The 20,104-nt window shown below is 41.4% G+C and overlaps 1 protein-coding gene across 6 annotated transcripts in view; it reads left to right on the top strand.

Annotated features, from left to right (window-relative positions):
- The window catches only part of elovl1b (ELOVL fatty acid elongase 1b), a 90,365-nt gene extending 78,538 nt beyond the window's left edge, over positions 1-11,827 (top strand). For 3 of the 6 annotated variants that reach the window (XM_034179667.1, XM_034179666.1, XM_034179665.1), the window contains 7 exons: positions 5,802-5,898; positions 6,013-6,203; positions 8,052-8,132; positions 8,245-8,301; positions 8,386-8,491; positions 10,651-10,787; positions 10,998-11,827. In XM_034179667.1, coding sequence (XP_034035558.1) covers positions 5,829-5,898; positions 6,013-6,203; positions 8,052-8,132; positions 8,245-8,301; positions 8,386-8,491; positions 10,651-10,787; positions 10,998-11,336 — 981 coding nt within the window. In that variant the 5' untranslated portion in view covers positions 5,802-5,828 and the 3' untranslated portion in view covers positions 11,337-11,827. Of the gene's footprint in view, positions 1-5,798; positions 5,899-6,012; positions 6,204-8,051; positions 8,133-8,244; positions 8,302-8,385; positions 8,492-10,650; positions 10,788-10,997 lie in introns of all 6 variants that reach the window. The other 3 variants (XM_034179664.1, XM_034179663.1, XM_034179662.1) reach the window with 1 other exon arrangement.
- The last annotated feature ends 8,277 nt before the right edge of the window (positions 11,828-20,104 follow it).

Below are 20,104 nucleotides of genomic sequence, written 5' to 3'. Positions count from 1 at the left end.
CATGTATAAAGTGAATAAAATTGGTCCTAGCACAGAACCTTGTGAACTCCATAATTAACCTTAGTCTGTGAAGAAGATTCCCCATTTACATGAACAATTGTAATCTATTAGATAAATATGGATTCAAACCACCGCAGCGCAGTGCCTTTAATACCTATGGCATGCTCTAATCTCTGTAATAAAATTTTATGGTCAACAGTATCAAAAGCAGCACTGAGGTCTAACAGAACAAGCACAGAGATGAGTCCACTGTCTGAGGCCATAAGAAGATCATTTGTAACCTTCACTGATGCTGTTTCTGTACTATGATGAATTCTAAAACCTGACTGAAACTCTTCAAATAGACCATTCCTCTGCAGATGATCAGTTAGCTGTTTTACAACTACCCTTTCAAGAATTTTTGAGAGAAAAGGAAGGTTGGAGATTTGCCTATAATTAGCTAAGATAGCTGGGTCAAGTGATGGCTTTTTAAGTAATGGTTTAATTACTGCCACCTTAAAAGCCTGTGGTACATAGCCAACTAATAAAGATAGATTGATCATATTTAAGATCGAAGCATTAATAGTGGTAGGGCTTCCTTGAGCAGCCTGGTAGGAATGGGGTCTAATAGACATGTTGATGGTTTGGATGAAGTAACTCAGACAGAACAATCTGAGAGAAAGAGTCTAACCAAATACCGGCATCACTGAAAGCAGCCAAAGATAACGATACGTCTTTGGGATGGTTATGAGTAATTTTTTCTCTAATAGTTAAAATTTTATTAGCAAAGAAAATCATGAAGTCATTACTAGTTAAAGTTAAAGGAATACTCGGCTCAATAGAGCTCTGACTCTGTCAGCCTGGCTACAGTGCTGAAAAGAAACCTGGGGTTTTTATTTTCTTCAATTAGTGATGAGTAGTAAGATGTCCTAGCTTTACGGAGGGCTTTTTTTTATAGAGCAACAGACTCTTTTTCCAGGCTAAGTGAAGATCTTCTAAATTAGTGAGATGCCATTTCCTCTCCAACTTACGGGTTATCTGCTTTAAGCTGCGAGGTTGTGAGTTATACCACGGAGTCAGGCACTTCTGATTTAAAGCTCTCTTTTTCAGAGGAGCTACAGCATCCAAAGTTGTCTTCAATGAGGATGTAAAACTATTGACGAGATACTCTATCTCACTTACAGAGTTTATGTAGCTACTCTGCACTGTGTTGGTATATGGCATTAGGGAACATAAAGAAGGAAACATATCCTTAAACCTAGTTACAGCGCTTTCTGAAAGACTTCTAGTGTAATGAAACTTATTCCCCACTGCTGGGTAGTCCATCAGAGTAAATGTAAATGTTATTAAGAAATGATCAGACAGAAGGGAGTTTTCAGGGAATACTGTTAAGTCTTCAATTTCCATACCATAAGTCAGAACAAGATCTAAGATATGATTAAAGTGGTGGGTGGACTCATTTACATTTTGAGCAAAGCCAACTGAGTCTAATAATAGTTTAAATGCAGTGTTGAGGCTGTCATTCTCAGCATCTGTGTGGATGTTAAAATCGCCCACTATAATTATCTTATCTGAGCTAAGCACTAAGTCAGACAAAAGTTCTGAAAATTCACAGAGAAACTCACAGTAACGACCAGGAGGACGATGGATAAGAACAAATAAAACTGGTTTTTGGGACTTCCAATTTGGATGGACAAGACTAAGAGTCAAGCTTTCAAATGAATTAAAGCTCTGTCTGGGTTTTTGATTAATTAATAAGCTGGAATGGAAGATTGCTGCTAATCCTCCGCCTCAGCCCGTGCTACGAGCGTTCTGGCAGTTAGTGTGACTCGGGGGTGTTGACTCATTTAAACTAACATATTTATCCTGCTGTAACCAGGTTTCTGTAAGGCAGAATAAATCAATATGTTGATCAATTATTATATCATTTACTAACAGGGACTTAGAAGAGAGAGACCTAATGTTTAATAGACCACATTTAACTGTTTTAGTCTGTGGTGCAGTTGAAGGTGCTATATTGTTTTTTCTTTTTGAATTTTTATGCTTAAATAGATTTTTGCTGGTTATTGGTAGTCTGGGAGCAGGCACCGTCTCTACGGGGATGGGGTAATGAGAGGATGGCAGGGGGAGAGAAGCTGCAGAGAGGTGTGTAAGACTACAACTCTGCTTCCTGGTCCCAACCCTGGATAGTCACGGTTTGGAGGATTTAAGAAAACTGGCCAGATTTCTAGAAATGAGAGCTGCTCCATCCAAAGTGGGATGGATGCCGTCTCTCCTAACAAGACCAGGTTTTCCCCAGAAGCTTTGCCAATTATCTATGAAGCCCACCTCATTTTTTGGACACCACTCAGACAACCAGCAATTCAAGGAGAACATGCGGCTAAACATGTCACTCCCGGTCCGATTGGGGAGGGGCCCAGAGAAAACTACAGAGTCCGACATTGTTTTTGCAAAGTTACACACCGATTCAATGTTAATTTTAGTGACCTCCGATTGGCGTAACCTGGTGTCATTACTGCCGACGTGAATTACAATCTTACCAAATTTACGCTTAGCCTTAGCCAGCAGTTTCAAATTTCCTTCAATGGTCGCCTGCTTCTGGCCCCCGGAAGACAATTGACTATGGTTGCTGGTGTCGCTAACTTCACATTTCTCAAAACAGAGTCGCCAATAACCAGAGTTTGTTCCTCGGCGGGTGTGTCGCCGAGTGGGGAAAAACGGTTAGAAATGTGAACGGGTTGGCGGTGTACACGGGGCTTCTGTTTAGGGCTACGCTTCCTCCTCACAGTCACCCAGTCGGCCTGCTTTCCTGGCTGCTCGGGATCTGCCAGAGGGAAACTAACGGCGGCTAAGCTACCTTGGTCCGCACCGACTACAGGGGCCTGGCTAGCTGTAGAATTTTCCACAGTGCGGAGCCGAGTCTCCAATTCGCCCAGCCTGGCCTCCAAAGCTACGAATAAGCTACACTTATTATAAGTACCATTACTGCTAAAGGAGGCCGAGGAATAACTAAACATTTCACACCCAGAGCAGAAAAGTGCGGGAGAGACAGGAGAAGCCGCCATGCTAAACCGGCTAAGAGCTAGTAGCTGCGCTAAGCTAGCGGATTCCTAAAAACACGCAAAGTGAATAACGTGTAAATAATTTAGAGGTGATTCAGCAGAGGGAGTGCTTTAGTTAAGGCACGTGAGTACAACACTGTAAAACAAATTGTTATCTAGGTAACTAGATCAATCTAACTGCGCAGATTAAACAGCTAACAGATACAGCAAAACACCGCTGTGCTCCTGAACAGGAAGTGATACAATACCGCAGTGAGAGCCAACCACCAGTAGAGGCAAGCAAGAGCAAAAAAAAAAGCACACCCTAAGCACACAGCCAAGATATTAAAGGAGTGGATTCAGGACAACTCTATGAATGTCCTCGAGTGGCCCAGCTAGAGCCCAGACCTAAATCCAAATGGATATCTTTGGAGAGATCTGAAAATGGCTGTGCACCGACGCTCCCCATCAAACCTGATGGAGCTTGAGAAGTACTGCAAAGAGGAATGAACAAAACTGCCCAAAGATAGGTGCACCAAGTTTGTGGCACCATATTCAAGAAAACAAAGTGGTAATTGTTGCCAAAGGTGCATCAACAAAGTATTGAGCAAAGGGTGTGAATACGTTATATGCATGTGTGTGCGGATATCCGATTTTGTTACTTTTTTCTTTTTTTTAAACTCAGCAAAAATTTCAAAAGCTTTTATGTTGTCATTATGGGGTGTTGTGACTAGACTTTTGAGGGGAAAGATAAATTAATTCCATTTTGGAATAAGGCTGTAACATAACAAAATGTGGAAAAGGTAAAGTGCTGTGAATACTTTCCGGATGTACTGTTCTACATGAATCACTGTGTCGGTCTCTCCATGAGTCTTGTAAGTCAAATCATCTTGCATTGCTTGGTAGATTTCAGTGAAATTTAGCAGTTTTCATCATATGAAGGGAAAAAATGGTTCTGGTTTGTCTTCCAGGAGGGTTAATTGGATGTTTTTGTTTGTGATTTGTTCACTTATATAGAAACAGACCTTTTGGGTTCTTCAGTAGAGAGTACTGTATAGTAGAGGGTAGGGCATCATTCTGTGATCTTGCTCACAGATTTATGGTTGAAGACAGGATGCCTTGCCAAGGCCATGGAAGGGGAAAACCTGCAGTAGCACCAAATGTGGTTGTTACTCTTTGAACAGGAAGGCTGCGATTATCACCAGGAATCATAATAAGATGGGTCATATTGACCCATTCCTATTGTCAGTTGAAAATGTGGAATTAAATGAAGTGCCTGTGGCATTTGTGGGATTAAAATTCTGCACATCAGCATACTCTTAGACTGAGTTTTTTTTAAGAATACATTTGTACACTTTATTTGATGGTGAATCTGGGAAGTTCTGGGCTAAGTTGAAGTTTTTATTATGAACTCTCTAGTTGCATTAGGGAATCCAGAGTAAAATTTCTGTGTCAGGTCATCATTGGAGGAACCTCTGTGGAAACCCAATTAAAAAGGAAGGAATTACCTAAAAAAATCTTTGAGAAAAGGGGAAGTTAATTGAGTGTGTCGGATAACGTGACAAATATGTCTGAATGGAACTGATGAATTGCTCAAGAAAAACTACAGTTGGTGTCCTATTATCTGCATTCATTGTAGTTTTTCACCTGGAATTTAATGTTTTACATTGACATTTTTAGAGTTTAGAAAAAGAAACACCCCTTGCAAAACAATTTGACTTTCATTAAAAATAGAGATCTGACAAGTGTGACATGTTGATGCCAAAGCCTTAGTGAACTTGTTAGTAAAATTCAGTGCTCTAGTTGCTGCTTGAAATCTTTCAGTATTAAATGCATTTGACCTTGGTGCCATTATTTTTTTATTTTTCCCCCAGCAGTACGTGCATGACCTGTTCTGCATTCCGCAACATAAAATTATTAGCGTTTAATGATATTGGCTTAAGGAGGGTTGTTCTTTAGTCCTTGGGCAGTGAAAACTGAAGAGGTATTAGAGATTGCATATCACACAATGGCTCTCTGCTGGTACTGTGTGAAGAAGAAACCGCACCCTGCACAGTCCTTTAGGCTTTGCAGCACTCGGTATGGTAAGCTGTGTGTCAACAGTCAGTACAGGATTGGAAAACCATGGCAACCTTCCTGTCACAGCACATTACAGGTCATGGAACTTGTCTCACCATGTTTACACCTGGAACACATGGATTCATATTGCAGTTCAAAATACTGAAACAAAAACTCGCCCTGCTTGACCTTTAGCAGTAGTTTTTTTTTTTCCTCCCTCTCTCTCTCTGCTGTGTACAGTTTGAGGAGTATGTGAAAGGCACAGTGTCAGGCTCTGCTCCTGCCATACAAACACAGCACTGCCTTTATTCTGGGACAAGGGATTCCCCGCCTTCTTCCTCATCGCGCCTCCCCTCTAGTGTCAGGCCATGTCTCATGACTGGTTAGGGCAGAGACAAAGCATCCTGGGATTTTATTGGGAGTTTGGCAACGATAGGAATGAGCACCTCTGCTTGTCCGAGTAATTGCATTGCAGTTTTGCTGAATCGAGATTTTACAAAATGTACCAGGATGCGTGTTTTGGTCATGTGTATTCACTAAAAGATGCATCTCATCAGCATGTTGGTGCCGCATGTCACCACTGCTTTTTTGTTGTTGTTGTTTAATATAGTAAATCAGTATTGAGTTGTGTTCTACTCGTGTATGCCATGGGCTTCATTTTAGTTTGTTTTTTGGAATTGTGTCTCCTCTCTGAACGTCTCTTTCTCTCTTCTCTTTCAGCAGTTAATTCTCACAGTACCAGCAGGCAAAATGTTTCAGAAGATTCAGGAAACTGGTTCACATGCTGTGGATATCTATAACTATCTTGTGGCCGGATTAGGTAGGTGTGGCAATGCACAACTGAATAAGGAAACACTTTTTAAATGCATATGGGTGTTTGTTGTTGTTAATTTTTTTTTTTTTTTACTTGAATGTTTCAAAATCTTTCATCTAGATCCACGGCTGAAGGGCTATCTACTGATGGAGAGCCCTATTCCCATGACTGTAATATTGTTGTGCTATCTGTTCTTTGTATTGTACCTTGGACCGCGCATTATGGCCAATCGCAAGCCTTTCCATCTAAAGGAAGCTATGATTGTCTACAACTTCATCCTGGTAGCACTGTCACTCTTCATCGTCTATGAAGTAAGAAATAAATTTTGTCTCCAATATTAAATGATGACAAACCTTTAATTGACACTTTCTAATACAAAATGACACAATTCAAAGTGCTTTAACATCAACTATTACCAGGCATGCACATAACTGGTACTCTATGGTGCTTGTGCGTGTTAAAATGGATGAGATTTATTGTCTAATTTATTTAATTTCTAATTTATTAATTTATATAGCACCAATTCACGATGAAATCATCTCATGGCACTTCACACAACATAATAAAAACAGAAAAAAATTAATTTAAAGTTTAAAAAGACAACCATAAAAAAATACAAGAATAAAAACACATAACACTAATAAAACAAGGGAAAAAAATGAGTCTTTAGACAGGATTTAAAAGTCTCCACAGTATCCGACTGTCGTATGTGTGCCGGGAGATCATTCCACAGAGCTGGGGCACGGTAGGAGAAAGCTCTGTGACCGTCAGACTTTCTATTCACCCTGGGAACACATAAGTCCTGCACCCTGCAGAACGCAGGGCCCGAGCGGGTACATAGGACCTTACCAGGTCAGCCAGACAGGGAGGTGCAAGTCCATGAACAATCTTATAAACTAATAACAGTACCTTAAAATCCGATCATGCAGCGACTGGAAGCCAATGTAGGGATGCCAAAACGGGCGTAATGTGGTCGAATTTTCTGCTTTGTGTCAAAAGTCTGGCAGCAGCATTTTGAGCCAGTTGAAGACCCCTAATCCTGGACTGCGGTAAACCAGAGAATAGAGCATTACAATAGTCCAATCTAGAAGAGACAAATGCATGAATCAAAGTCTCAGCATCAGCCATAGACAGGATGGGACGAATCTTCGCTATATTTCGCAAATGGAAAAAAGCAGTCCTCGTAATGTCTCTAATATGGAGGTCAAAAATTACCCCAAGATTCCTCACTTTATCCGTATGATGTATAACACACGAACCTAAGCTAAGCGCTAGCTGATCAAATTGATGCCGATACCTCGCTGGACCAAGAACTATCACTTCAGTTTTATCAGAATTTAAAAGTAGGAAGTTACTAGACATCCAACTTTTCACTGTTGCAAGGCAATCTTCCAAAGATTTTATGTGAATGAGATTACCAGCAGTTATCGGCATGTACAATTGGGTGTCATCAGCATAGCAATGAAAGGCAATCCCAAAATGCCACAGTATATTCCCAAGGGGTGCTACATAAAGGGGAAAAAAGCAGAGGGCCTAAAACGGATCCCTGCGGAACCCCAAACTTCATATCCCTAAGATCAGAAGTGCCATTGCACAACATACAGTAAGAACGACTAGACAGGTATGACGCCAACCATGCAAGGGCTGTTCCCGTAATCCCCAATTGATTCTTCAGTCTGTCGAGTAAAATATGATCCGCAGTATCAAACGCAGCACTAAGATCCAACAGCACCAAGACTGTAGTTGTCATTGTCATTACAAGTGCAACAACAAATGATGCACAGCAGAAAATACAAGAAAAGTGCTTCATAAGAGGAAAGCAACAACAGATTGTAGGAGAAGTGTTTCCCTGTGCTGTGCATTAATGATGTTTAGCACACATGAGCACCATGAGTACCAGTTATGTGCACCCCTGACTAGTACAAACACCATCGTTAAAAGTAATGCAGAGTAAAAAAAAAAAAAACACAAATGGTAAACTATAAAACAAATTATAATTGATGGTAAAATTTAAAATGTGTGTATACATGCGTAACATAAAATATCCCCCAAAAATTGAGACTGAATCCACGCAAAGGGATAACTTTCCCAGGTGACTTCCATAGAAGACAGTGATATCAAATAAATGGTTTATTAATTATTGCACCTATCTTGTTTAGTTCCTGATGTCTGGTTGGGCCACAACGTATACCTGGAGATGTGATGCAATAGATACCTCCGAGAGCCCTCAAGCCCTAAGAGTAAGTCCAAGCGAACATGATTCAGTCACATAAATACTACACAAAATGATAAACCTGCAGCCCAGTACTCGTGAGCAAATTTCTCATAAGTCCTGTCTCTGTTCTTCACTAGATGATCCGAGTGGCTTGGCTATTCTGGTTCTCAAAGATTATTGAACTCATGGATACAGTAAGTCATGGCCATTTACCTGCTTTGTGTAATCTGGTTAATGTAGTGTGGTATCAACTTTAACAAGACTCATCTTATGTTCAGATGTTTTTCGTGTTGAGGAAAAAACAAAGCCAGATCACCTTCCTCCACATCTTCCACCACTCATTCATGCCTTGGACCTGGTGGTGGGGAGTTAGCTATGCCCCTGGTGAGTGTATATATACACCTCTTAAAACCAGTGCAGCCTCAGAGTTGTAACAATACTGCAATATATCAACAAAACGCTTACCTTGTCTGGAACAAAATGAGCCAAAGCATGCCATTTTGTGACGATGCAGTTGTGGGGTGTAATCCATCAAAGATGGCTTCCAGGCTGATACCACCTTAACACTTGCACAAATTTGATCCCTACATTGGCATGCAATTTGTTGTGCCAACACTTGTCATTAAATGGTACGCTTGAAAAGCCACTTTCACACTTGCACAAATTTGATCCCTGCACTAACACTTGCAGTGAGTAAACCCGTCGTAAACTGTGTGAGGTACTGAGCGAAGTGTTTGCAAATAGGTTGCACAATGTTCATGACTACTTTGCACAAGCGCGATGAATTTTATACATACCAGAAATTTTGAACATTTCAAAATTTTTTTTGTGCACTGGCATGCAGCCTGGCGCAGTTAGATCACAGTCTACGACAAGTTTCCTCATTGGCACACAAGATTACATGCCAGTGTAGGGTCAAATTTGTGCAAGTGTCAAGGTGAATGAATGTGTAACTTTCTTAAGCCTAGTTTACACGTAGACGGTTTTGTCGGCAGGCAGTACGTAGACCGAAGGTCGCGGTAGTTCCGGCTGTTTTTGCGGTGGAAAGGGGCGGAGCATTTCGCCGGCGTTTTCGCCGCCGTACTATCCGCAAATACGCGGATAAAACGCCGCTAAATCCGACGAATAAAGCGGCATTTTGACGCCGTAGCATCGGCACACATCAGGCAACGGGGGTTAATACCCAGTTCTATCCTTTACAATCGCAGGTTAAGACGCGCGTGAGAACGGCGGTGTTCTGCTGCCATCGATAATGCCCTGTGTCCCACTAGATTTATCCAGGCAAATCCTGCGTTACTCCAGGAACTTTTGCATATAGGCACCGCCCCCAAAGTATAATAGGCTGAAGCCTCTGTCACTTCAGGGGGCGGGAGATCATCTTCAGCCTTTTCTTCTCCTTCCTGTCCCCCTCCACCACAGGGCTACCCTCTGCTTCTGAACCAGACCTCTTGGTAAGTCCTTGCCGCTGCCAATTTTCTTTTAGGAGGCATACTGGAGCTTCTCTGCAAAAATATCTGGAGCTGGCCACGAGTGAGAGGCCTGCATGCAGCGCGCTAGCGTTTTTATATTGACCGCCGCCTATCGGCCCGTTTGGAACACCGTTAACCGGGAGATGACGTTTAGAACGGAGTACTGTCCGCTAGCACCGCCACTTTGTCTGCTTCTGTCGCTGGTTAAAACACCCTTGAGGACGCCGATGTGGGCTCTATCGCCGTTTTACACGCCGTTGATTAGGGATACAACGCCGGCCGCCAATTACGGCGGTGTAAACTGCGGCACTACAGGAAGGGGCAGGATGAAACGGCGATTAAAAAGTATCAAACGCCGTTGTTTGCGTTGTCTCCGTCACGTTTTATTGAGCCATGGCAACAGGCTTTCTTTTATATAAATAATCATCTAAAGACTTCTGCCATGAAGGGATGAATGGCTATCTCATAGACAATAAAAGAACAGCTGTTTTGGGAAAAGCACCCACATTCTGTTCAAGCCATTAGATGTGTACATGTTCTAAAGTTCTACATTGAACTCCAGTGTCTTTCCACAAGAACGTGATTGAGTTCCTTTGACATTACTGGTGTTAAAACGGTCACTGTGGATGCTGAAAACCTGATCCAGAAACTCCTAGCCTCAAACACCTGCACTTTTTGTAAAATTGAAGCACATTGAGACATTTTTCAACATGGTTGGCAGTTTCATGGGGACTGAAACAGCCCCATCAGGGGCAGTAGTCACATTAAAATCACACATGGCCCCTAGGTCATAAAAGCATTAACTCAATCATAAATTGTCATGTAATAAAACTAGTGCAAAACCTGCCAAATGTTAACTCAGCCAGTTAGGGCATCCTGCATAAGGAACTCATCCATAACTTTTATTTCCATTTGTTGCACTTCTTTTAAGTGGCTCTTTAGAAATGTATCTCAAATTAGATGAATACGTTGTATTTAATTTTATCAGTGTGATTTGCCTGACAATCTATGGCTGGAGTCTGAGGTTCTTTGGTCACAGTTCTGAGTATTTCTCATATTTCTGATTTACTCCAGGTGGAATGGGATCGTTCCATCCAATGGTGAATTCTTGCGTCCATGTCATCATGTATTTCTACTATGCCCTTGCTGCTGCTGGACCACGTTACCAGAAATTTCTGTGGTGGAAGAAATACATGACTGCCATTCAGCTGGTCTGTGCATTTGATTGTAGTTTTTGTAAAGGGAGTTTGTCAAGACAGCATGATTCATTTGAGCATTTCTTTAAATCTCCCCCCCGTCTTGGTCCACACAGGTTCTGTCCACATGTTTTAATCAAAATTTTATATAATGATCTCTTGCGGCCCTAAATCATTATGTCTGCATGTCATTTGTAATAAGGACTTCTGATTTGTTTCTGACAGGTCCAGTTTGTCCTGGTATCTCTCCATGCTACTCAGTATTACTTCATGGAGAGCTGTGACTACCAGTTTCCCTTGATCATCCACCTCATCTGGGTGTATGGAACATTCTTCTTCATTCTGTTTTCCAACTTCTGGATCCAGGCTTATGTGAAGGGCAAGCGGTTGCCAAAGCAAGACATTAAGCAAAGTCTGAATGGTACAGCTGTGTGCGCTAACGGCAAGCACTATGGAAACGGCACCAGTAACGGTACCAGTCACGGAGCTTCCAGTGGCAACACTAGCAGCTATGCTCACTATGAGAACGGTAGCACTCATATGGGCAAGATGAAGAAGGCCTAGGATCTCTGTAAGGAAACACCCAAGATGTATGACATTATGGACCTGTCCAAAGTGCTATGGATTCCAAAGATTATTTTGGCTGTTTCTTTTCCTGTTTTTAGTTGTGTACAGAAAACACAAGAAAGTGACATGGTCAATGACTTCCACAGTTGGGGTCTCACCTTTGTATGTTTCTTTGAGCTGGGAAACCTGCTTTGGAACACAATGTATGAAGAGAAGATGTTTTGATGTAAATGGTTATCTTCACTGATGTTGCAAACATCTCAATGGTGACATATCACCCCACTTGTCTTGATACTTATGACCCACACGTGCTCTTGACCCCTTCTGTGGATAGACGACTGTATAGTTTCTATCAAACTTGAATACAGTTCTTGTAAATAGTTTTACAGGAAACCAAAAAAAAAAAACTAATTGTATGCTTTAGAATTTCTAAATTTTGTTAAAGTGCATATTTAAAATTAAAATGCCAATAAATCAGTTTTAAATCTTTTTTTGTGTCTGTATTTTTTGTTAAATGACAAATTACTGCTGAGGTTTTCACACAGAGCATTTAATCGATTTGTAACTTGTCAACGTTGTCTTCATTTGGCTGCTGAGGTTTTTGGATGTAGGTGGAGGCTATTGTCCTCTGTTGCCTAAAAGAATGGATGTATTGGCATAGTTTGCCTCTGCCTCTTATCCTACTCATCCCAAGAATGTGGAGCAAGTAGGAAGTAAACAAGAGACCTATTCTGCTGTTTAGATTCATCATAATAAGCAGAGTGATGGTCACAGAGTCAGTTTGTGGTGATTGCTGGCTCACCAGGAATGACCATTTTGCAGCAGGTTCAGTTGGTGTGTTTTGTAAAATTCATTAAATATTCAGACTGAGAATGACCTAGCTGCTACAGCACAATGAAATCAAATGCAAATGGCGAACGTGAATTGAAACTGCAGGCTGGCTGCTCCATGGTCGGTGGTGTTGGGAGGTGGCGTGTCTGTCCTGAGTGCTTGATCATCAAAGAGCAAGCAATCTGTCAGTTCAGTTCATACAGTAGTGTTCAGAATAATAGTAGTGCTATGTAACTAAAAAGATTAATCCAGGTTTTGAGTATATTTCTTATTGTTACATGGGAAACAAGGTACCAGTAGATTCTCACAAATCCAACAAGACCAAGCATTCATGATATGCACACTCTTAAGGCTATGAAATTGGGCTATTAGTAAAATAAAAAAAAAGTAGAAAAGGGGGTGTTCACAATAATAGTAGCATCTGCTGTTGACACGACAAACTCAAAACTATTATGTTCAAACTGCTTTTTCAGCAATCCTGTGAATCACTAAACTAGTATTTAGTTGTATAACCACACTTTTTCATGATTTCACATCTGCAAGGCATTAATTTTGTTGGTTTGGAACCAAGTTTTTGCTCGTTTACTAGTGTGCTTGGGGTCATTGTCTTGTTGAAACACCCATTTCAAGGGCATGTCCTCTTCAGCATAAGGCAACATGGCCTCTTCAAGTATTTTGACATATCCAAACTGATCAATGATACCTGGTATGCGATATATAGGCCCAACACCATAGTAGGAGAAACATGCCCATATCATGATGCTTGCACCACCATTCTTCGCTGTCTTCACTGTGAACTGTGGCTTGAATTCAGAGTTTGGGGGTCGTCTCACAAACTGTATGCGGACCTTGGACCCAAAAAGAACAGTTTTACTCTCATCAGTCCACAAAATATTCCTCCATTTCTCTTTAGGCCAGTTGATGTGTTCTTTGGCAAATTGTAACCTCTTCTGCAGGTCTTTTATTTAACAGAGGGACTTTGCGGGGGATTCTTGCAAATCCGTTAGCTTCACACAGGCGTCTTCTAACTTGTCACAGCACTTACAGGTAACTCCAGACTCTTTGATCATCCTGGAGCTGATCAATGGGTGAGCCTTTGCCATTCTGGTTATTATTCTATCCATTTTGATGGTTGTTTTCCGTTTTCTTCCACGCATCTTTTTTTTTTTTTTGTCCATTTTAAAGCACTGGAGATCATTGTAGATGAACAGCCTATAAGTTTTTGCACCTGCGTATATGTTTTCCCCTCTCCAATCAACTTTTTAATCAAACTACGCTGTTCTTCTGAACGTCTTGAATGTCCCATTTTCCTCAGGCTTTCAAAGAGAAAAGCATGTTCAACAGGTGCTGGCTTCATCCTTACATAGAGGACACCTGATTCACACCTGTTTGTTCCCCAAAATTGACGAACTCACTGACTGAATGCCACACTACTAATATTGTGAACACCCCCTTTTCTACTTTTTTTTTTACTAACAGCCCAATTTCTTAGCCTTAAGAGTGTGCATATCATGAATGCTTAGTCTTGTTGGTTTTGTGAGAATCTACTGGTACCTTGTTTCCCATGTAACAATAAGAAATGTACTTAAAACCTGGATTAATCTTTTTAGTTACATAGCACTACTATTATTCTGAACACTATTGCAAGTGACATTTATTGGTCCGGGTCCTTGGCTTATAAGATCCAAGAGATCCCTGGGAAGAACTCATGGATTTGTGATTTTGCAGGACGTGTTTTGGAATGCCAATATCTTTGCAGGCGAATGAAGGTCCAAGTCTTTAGCCTCTTGGTGCTTCCTGTCTTACTGTGTGGTTCACTTTAGATGGTAATCATTCACCAAAGGTGATGATTGCGTGGAATGACTAGTCATATAACTGGTTAATTTTGGACACTTGATAGAGGCTTACCACTTGAATTGTCGGGAAATGTTGGTTGCAGCATTTTGACCATGTGGTAGTCTTCTATGACCATGAGCCAGCATATAGGAACCTTGGTGTTGACCACAGCTAGTAGCAAAAGCCAAGATGACTGGATGTTTGACCCAAGGAGGTTCTATAGTGTGGTGGGAGACATGGTACCAATGTGTGCTCCCAGACTACCGCATTTTAGATGAATTTGGTACAGATATACTAACCTCCCGCAAAGTCTTCTTGATCAGGCCAGTTTTCTCAAGTGTCTTTATCCACTATCTGCCATATGTCCAGGAACGGCTCAGCAATGCATTGACTACTTGTATCATCCACCCTTTCTTATGCCCAAGGTAACCTGAACACAATTTATTGGATTTTTCAAGTAGTAGTAGTAGTATTTGAGTTTGTATTACAGTATCTACTGGCTATTTTTCATACCCCAGCTAATCAACCACAAATGACAGTAAGATTGTCTACATAGTGCATGACCCTTGAAGTTTTAAATTTTGAAAGCAGTTCTGCCAATATTCTATTGACCCAAACTGTGGTAGCATGGTTGGCTCATACACACAGCTGGTAGTTTTTAAATACAGTATTGAGACACAAAAACATGCTTCAGTGATCCTAACTTATCTTCAAGAGTTATCAAGCCAACTTTGCCACAGAATAAGAAACAGGTGGAGTGTGCCACCCTGTAGTCTATCTAATGGGGTTGTTTATTTTTCAGCTGTGTGATAACGCTTCACTGGCAGAGGTCACGAGACTTCAGGTGGTTACTAAATTCCAAATGAACATGCAACACTTAAAATTGCTTGTTGACCTTTTTAGTTCACTCCTGCAATAAATGAGTAACTCATAGTTTGCCATCAAACAGATGAGTTACTTTTGACCCACACTTGGTTCTACTTAGAGGAATCAACATACAAAAAGAGGCACTTTTCCCATATGGTTAAAAAAAAAACACACAAAGTTGGCAAACACCTCTTGCCTCCTGGTCATTGTGTTTGTGGCCAACCCCAAAATGCTATATAACTGCTACACAATGTGCAAGACTGTGCATGTAGAAACACTGTGCTGACTTTGGCATGTAAATATGAAATTCATGAATTGCCTTGTTTTGCTTTAGATCGGGAATCCGGACCAATGATCAAAACTGACTTTGAAATACTACAGTGCATGTGTTTTGAGTTAGTATCACTAATTTGTAGAACATACGTTTTAGTACTATTCCCAGGCAAAATTTCTGTTGTTTAATTCTACTTTGTTTCTTGTTACAACTCCAATTCCAGTGAAGTTGGGACATTGTGTAAAATGTAAATAAAAACAGAATACAATGATTTGCAAATCCTCTTCAACCTATATTCAATTGAATACACCACAAAGACAAGATCTTTAATGTTCAAGTGAACTTCATTGTTTTTGTGTGCAAATATTTGCTAATTTTGAAATGGATGCCTGCAACACCTTTCAAAAAAGCTGGGACAGTGGTATGTTTACCGCTGTGTTACATCACCTTTCCTTCTAACAACACTCAATAAGCGTTTGGGAACTGAGGACACTGTTGAAGCTTTGTAGGTGGAATTCTTTCCCATTCTTGCTTGATGTACAACTTCAGTTGTTTAACAGTCTGGGTCTCCGTTGTCATATTTTGCGCTTCATAATGTGCCGCACATTGGGTATAAAAGGAGCATCCCCAAAAGTCTCAGCCATTCACAAGCAAAGATGGAGCGAGGATCACCATTTTGAACAACTACATAAAAAAATAGTCCAACAGTTTAACAACAGTGTTTCTCAACATTCAATTGCAACGAATTTACAAAGCCATATATCATAACCTCCAGAAACGCCGCCGCCTTCTCTGGGCCTAAGCTCATTTGAAATGGACAGACGCAAAGTGAAAAGTGTGCTGTGGTCTGATAAGTCCATATTTCAAATTGTTTTTGTTTTAAGTTCAAAGCCAGCATCTGTGATGATATGGGGGTGTGTTAGTGCCCATGGCATAGGCAACTTACACGTGTGATGGCACCATCAATGCTGAAAGGTACATCCAGGTTTTAGAGCAACACATGCTGCCATCAAAGCAACGTCTTTTTCAGGGACGTCCCAGCTTATTTCATCAAGACAATACCAAGCCATGTTCTGCACGTGTTACAACAGTGTGGCTTCGTAGTAAAAGAGTGCACGTACTAGACTGGCCTGCCTGCAGTCCAGACCTGTTGCCCATTGAAAATGTGTGGTGCGTTATGAAGCGCAAAATACGACAACGGAGACCCCGGACTGTTGAACAACTGAAGTCGTACATCAAGCAAGAATGGGAAAGAATTCCACATACAAAGCTTCAACAGTTAGTGTCCTCAGTTCCCAAACGCTTATTGAGTGTTATTAGAAGGAACGGTGATGTAACACAGTGGTAAACATACCACTGTCCCAGCATTTTTGAAACGTGTTGCAGGCATCCATTTAAAAATGAACAAATATTTGCACAAAAACAAAGTTTATCAGTTTGAACATTAAATATCTTGTCTTTGTGGTGTATTCAATTGAATATAGGTCAAAGAGGATTTGCAAATCGTATTCTATTTTTATTTACATTTTACACAACGTCCCAAATTCATTGGAATTGGGGTTGTATAATGTTAGATAATATCTGTGCTAATTCCTTATTCTATATTAGTTATCAAGTGTTTGTGTTATTTGTTTGGAAGTTTATGAGAAATATAAGTTAAGTTTCACTTCCATCATATGTGCAAGTTTCAGAAAAAGATCTCTCCTTATTGGTGAGCCAGTAACATTAGAAATCATCATCTCATCACTTATCTTCAACCGCTTTTCTGGGTTAGGGTCGCAGGGGCAACAGCTCCAGCAGGGGACCCCAGACTTCCCTTTCCTGTGCCACATTGACCACCTCTGACTGTGGGATCCCGAGGCGTTCTCAGGCCACTGTGGAGATATAATCTCTCCACCTAGTCCTGAGTCTTCCCCGGGGTCTCCTACCAGATGGACGTGCCTGGAACACCTCCCTTGGGAGGCGCCCAGGAGGCATCCTTACCAGATGCCCGAACCACCTCAGTTGGTTCCTTTCAACGCGAAGGAGCAGCGACTCTACTCCGAGCCTCCCACGGATGACTGAACTTCTCACCCTATCGCTAAGGGAGACACCAGCCACCCTCCTGAGAAAGGCCATTTCAGCCGCTTGTACCTGCGATCTAGTTCTTTTGGTCATGACCCAACACTCATGACCATAGGTGAGAGTAGGAAGGAAGATTGACCAGTAGATTGAGAGCTTCACATTTTGGGTCAGCTCCCTTTTCGTCACAGCAGTATGGTAGAGCGAATGCAATACCGCCCCTGCTGCGCTGATTCTCCAGGCAATCTCACGCGCCATCGTCCCCTCACTTGTGAACAAGACCCTGAGGTACTTGAACTCCTTCACTTGGGGCAAGACCGTATTCCCTACCTGGAGTAGGCAATCCATCGGTTTCCTGCTGAGAACCATGACCTCAGTTTTAGAGGTGCTGATCCTCATCCCAGCCGCTTCACACTCGGCTGCGAACTGCTCCAGTGAGTCTTGGAGGTCACCGGCCGATGAAGCCAACAGGACCAAATCGTCTGCAAAAAGCAGTGATATGACCCTGAGCCCACCTTGTCGCACAGCCTAGGCTCTGGAACCACTCTCCTTGAGAGGGGTAACATTAGAAATGTGAGTCTAAACCACACCTACTGTAAATCCCCTATGGTATAAAGGTGTTGTACAAGCTACAGTCGTGGCTTTTCACAAGATGGACACTGTGAGGGTCCCAGGCCTGGTTTCTAACGTGACCTTTAATAAACTCAAAATGAGGAAATTAATGGTTTGGTTTTGGTAAGGGGCAGTAAATTACATAAAGAACCAGGGTAAAATTTACAATAATGTACAGTTTGTGTTGGTCTAGTGGGTATCATGTTTTCCCTGCAGTTGCTAGCTTGTTAGCTAGGAGGTTTGTTTGGCAAGCTTCTTAGCTAGATAGAGTGCAGGAAAGGGTGCACATGTTCAGAAGGAATATAAACATTAGTTTTAACCACAGCTGTTAAAAATTTTCAACAATTTATCCTGCATCTGCTAACCTGTTCATTATACTCATGAAGGCCAGCACTTCCAATAACTATCCAGCAGGTGGCAGTACATCTATGATATTACATATGTGACACTGTTGTTCCTTTGATCTGGTAAATCAAAGCTAACTAAATGCACTGGGGTTTGCTCCTATTATATGTTCCTTTTGATTGTAAGAGTTATGATGATGACATTTATGGTGAATGGGATGGACTAATTCCCTCACACAAGCAATTTATTGCTATTACCAGCTCAGGGAATAGCTCGGTATCAGATGAACGGTTGCATGGGGAGACTCGGACGAGGAGCATCACTTACACTGTGAGGGAACATCAGTTATGATATTTTGGCCATGGGGTGTATTTCTCTGGGTGTGATTCAGCACACAGGTACCTCATTTTCGAGGACCAGTTGCTGCAAAAGGCTAAGGAAATGCCCATGTTTCCGCTCTCTAAGGCAGATAGATGGTTCCTTTCAAGTTGTGTTGTTAGGCCAGTTGTTTGCCTTGGGTGGTTGCCATCCAGAACCTGTAATGTGGCAACCTTAGCCAGTGCATGCTCCCAGACATGATCTGACCTGTTACTGTAGCCATAAAAAATGCAGATTTTAATTTGGTAGAAGAATTTCCATGTTATTTGATGCTTAGTGAAACAATGCACACACCAGCACTTCAGCAAAGTCAAGGACGTACTGATGGCTTTGGCAGACGTATGCGCTCTTGAGTGCTCTCGTTCTTACTAAATTAAGAACGAATTTTACAAACTGCTTTTGCAGTGGTAAGCAAAAATTGTGCCAACTCCTTCAGTCAGTCTTAGTCACTACTGCTCTTCAGAGCTGATATTATGACACAACCATAAATTCACATTGCCTTGTAACAGGAAATTATTCAGTTTAAAAGTAGACCCTCACAAACCTAAAACTCCTTGTCTTTTAGGAAGTCTTAATTTTGTGCCTCCACCCACTTCCAGTGAAGTATCTTCTCCAGTTTAGTTGTTGGAAGAAAACTTAATCACGTCTACATAAACCCAATCTTTACACAGGTGACGTGACTATTCTAAATAAAGAATTCTGAAAACATTGAGGTAGTGTTTCATTTTTGGTGCCATATGCCCTGAGAAACACTCAGAAATGTTAGCCTCTGAAAAATGTTGATTTCGGTGACATCACTTTTAGACCCGCCTCCTCACCCCCCCCCCCCCCCCCCCCCCAATTTGCCATTTTTATTGAAACAAATGGGGAAAACTGGAATTTTTTTGCAGCTAGAAATAAGTGTTTCGTGTGTGTGTGTGTGTGTTCTTTAACAGTGAATATGTCAAAATGGTGAACAGGTGTGTTTTTAAAAGGTCAGGTAACACCAGTTGTAACTTTTTTTTAAATAGTTGTCCAGGTTTCCCACGGGTAAGATTCATGAAGTGGTTTGTACATGCCTCCTGGAAAGAATGGAGAAACTGCAGCTGAGCACAGAGTGAGAAATGGGCTTCAGAAGCTTTCATTTGTGTGGCCAACAGAACTAAGCATGTTGACTCTACCAAAAGTGTGGAACAGGACCTGATTTTTTTTTTTTTTTTTTTTGGGGGGGGGGGGGGGGGATCACAGAAATGAAATGTCTCTCTCTCTCTCCCCCATGCTAAGCGGGAAGCTGTGACATGGACACCAGTAGGCGAAATGTATCTCCCAGGCTCTGCTGGGAGCTTTGATTTGTGGAGAAAGAATAATTTTATCTGTGTGTTTAGAAGTGTGACCATGAAGACAGAGAAAGTGAGTGCTGTTGCAATCGTAACAGGAGAGCTGTGATGTGGACTCTAGACTAAATTTTTTTTTTTTTCCATTTTGTGTGCCAACAAACTCTTCAACAATAATTTCCACGTTTGACATAAGTAAGTGGCTTCATTATTGAACACAGGGCTCAATAACCAGATGGTAACTGAGA

The sequence above is a fragment of the Thalassophryne amazonica genome, chromosome 10 (assembly GCF_902500255.1).
Source record: "Thalassophryne amazonica chromosome 10, fThaAma1.1, whole genome shotgun sequence".
In the NCBI taxonomy this organism is placed as follows: Eukaryota; Metazoa; Chordata; class Actinopteri; order Batrachoidiformes; family Batrachoididae; genus Thalassophryne; species Thalassophryne amazonica.
The sequence above is the reverse complement of the archived record's forward strand: the minus strand, read 5'-3'. Positions and strand labels throughout refer to the sequence as shown.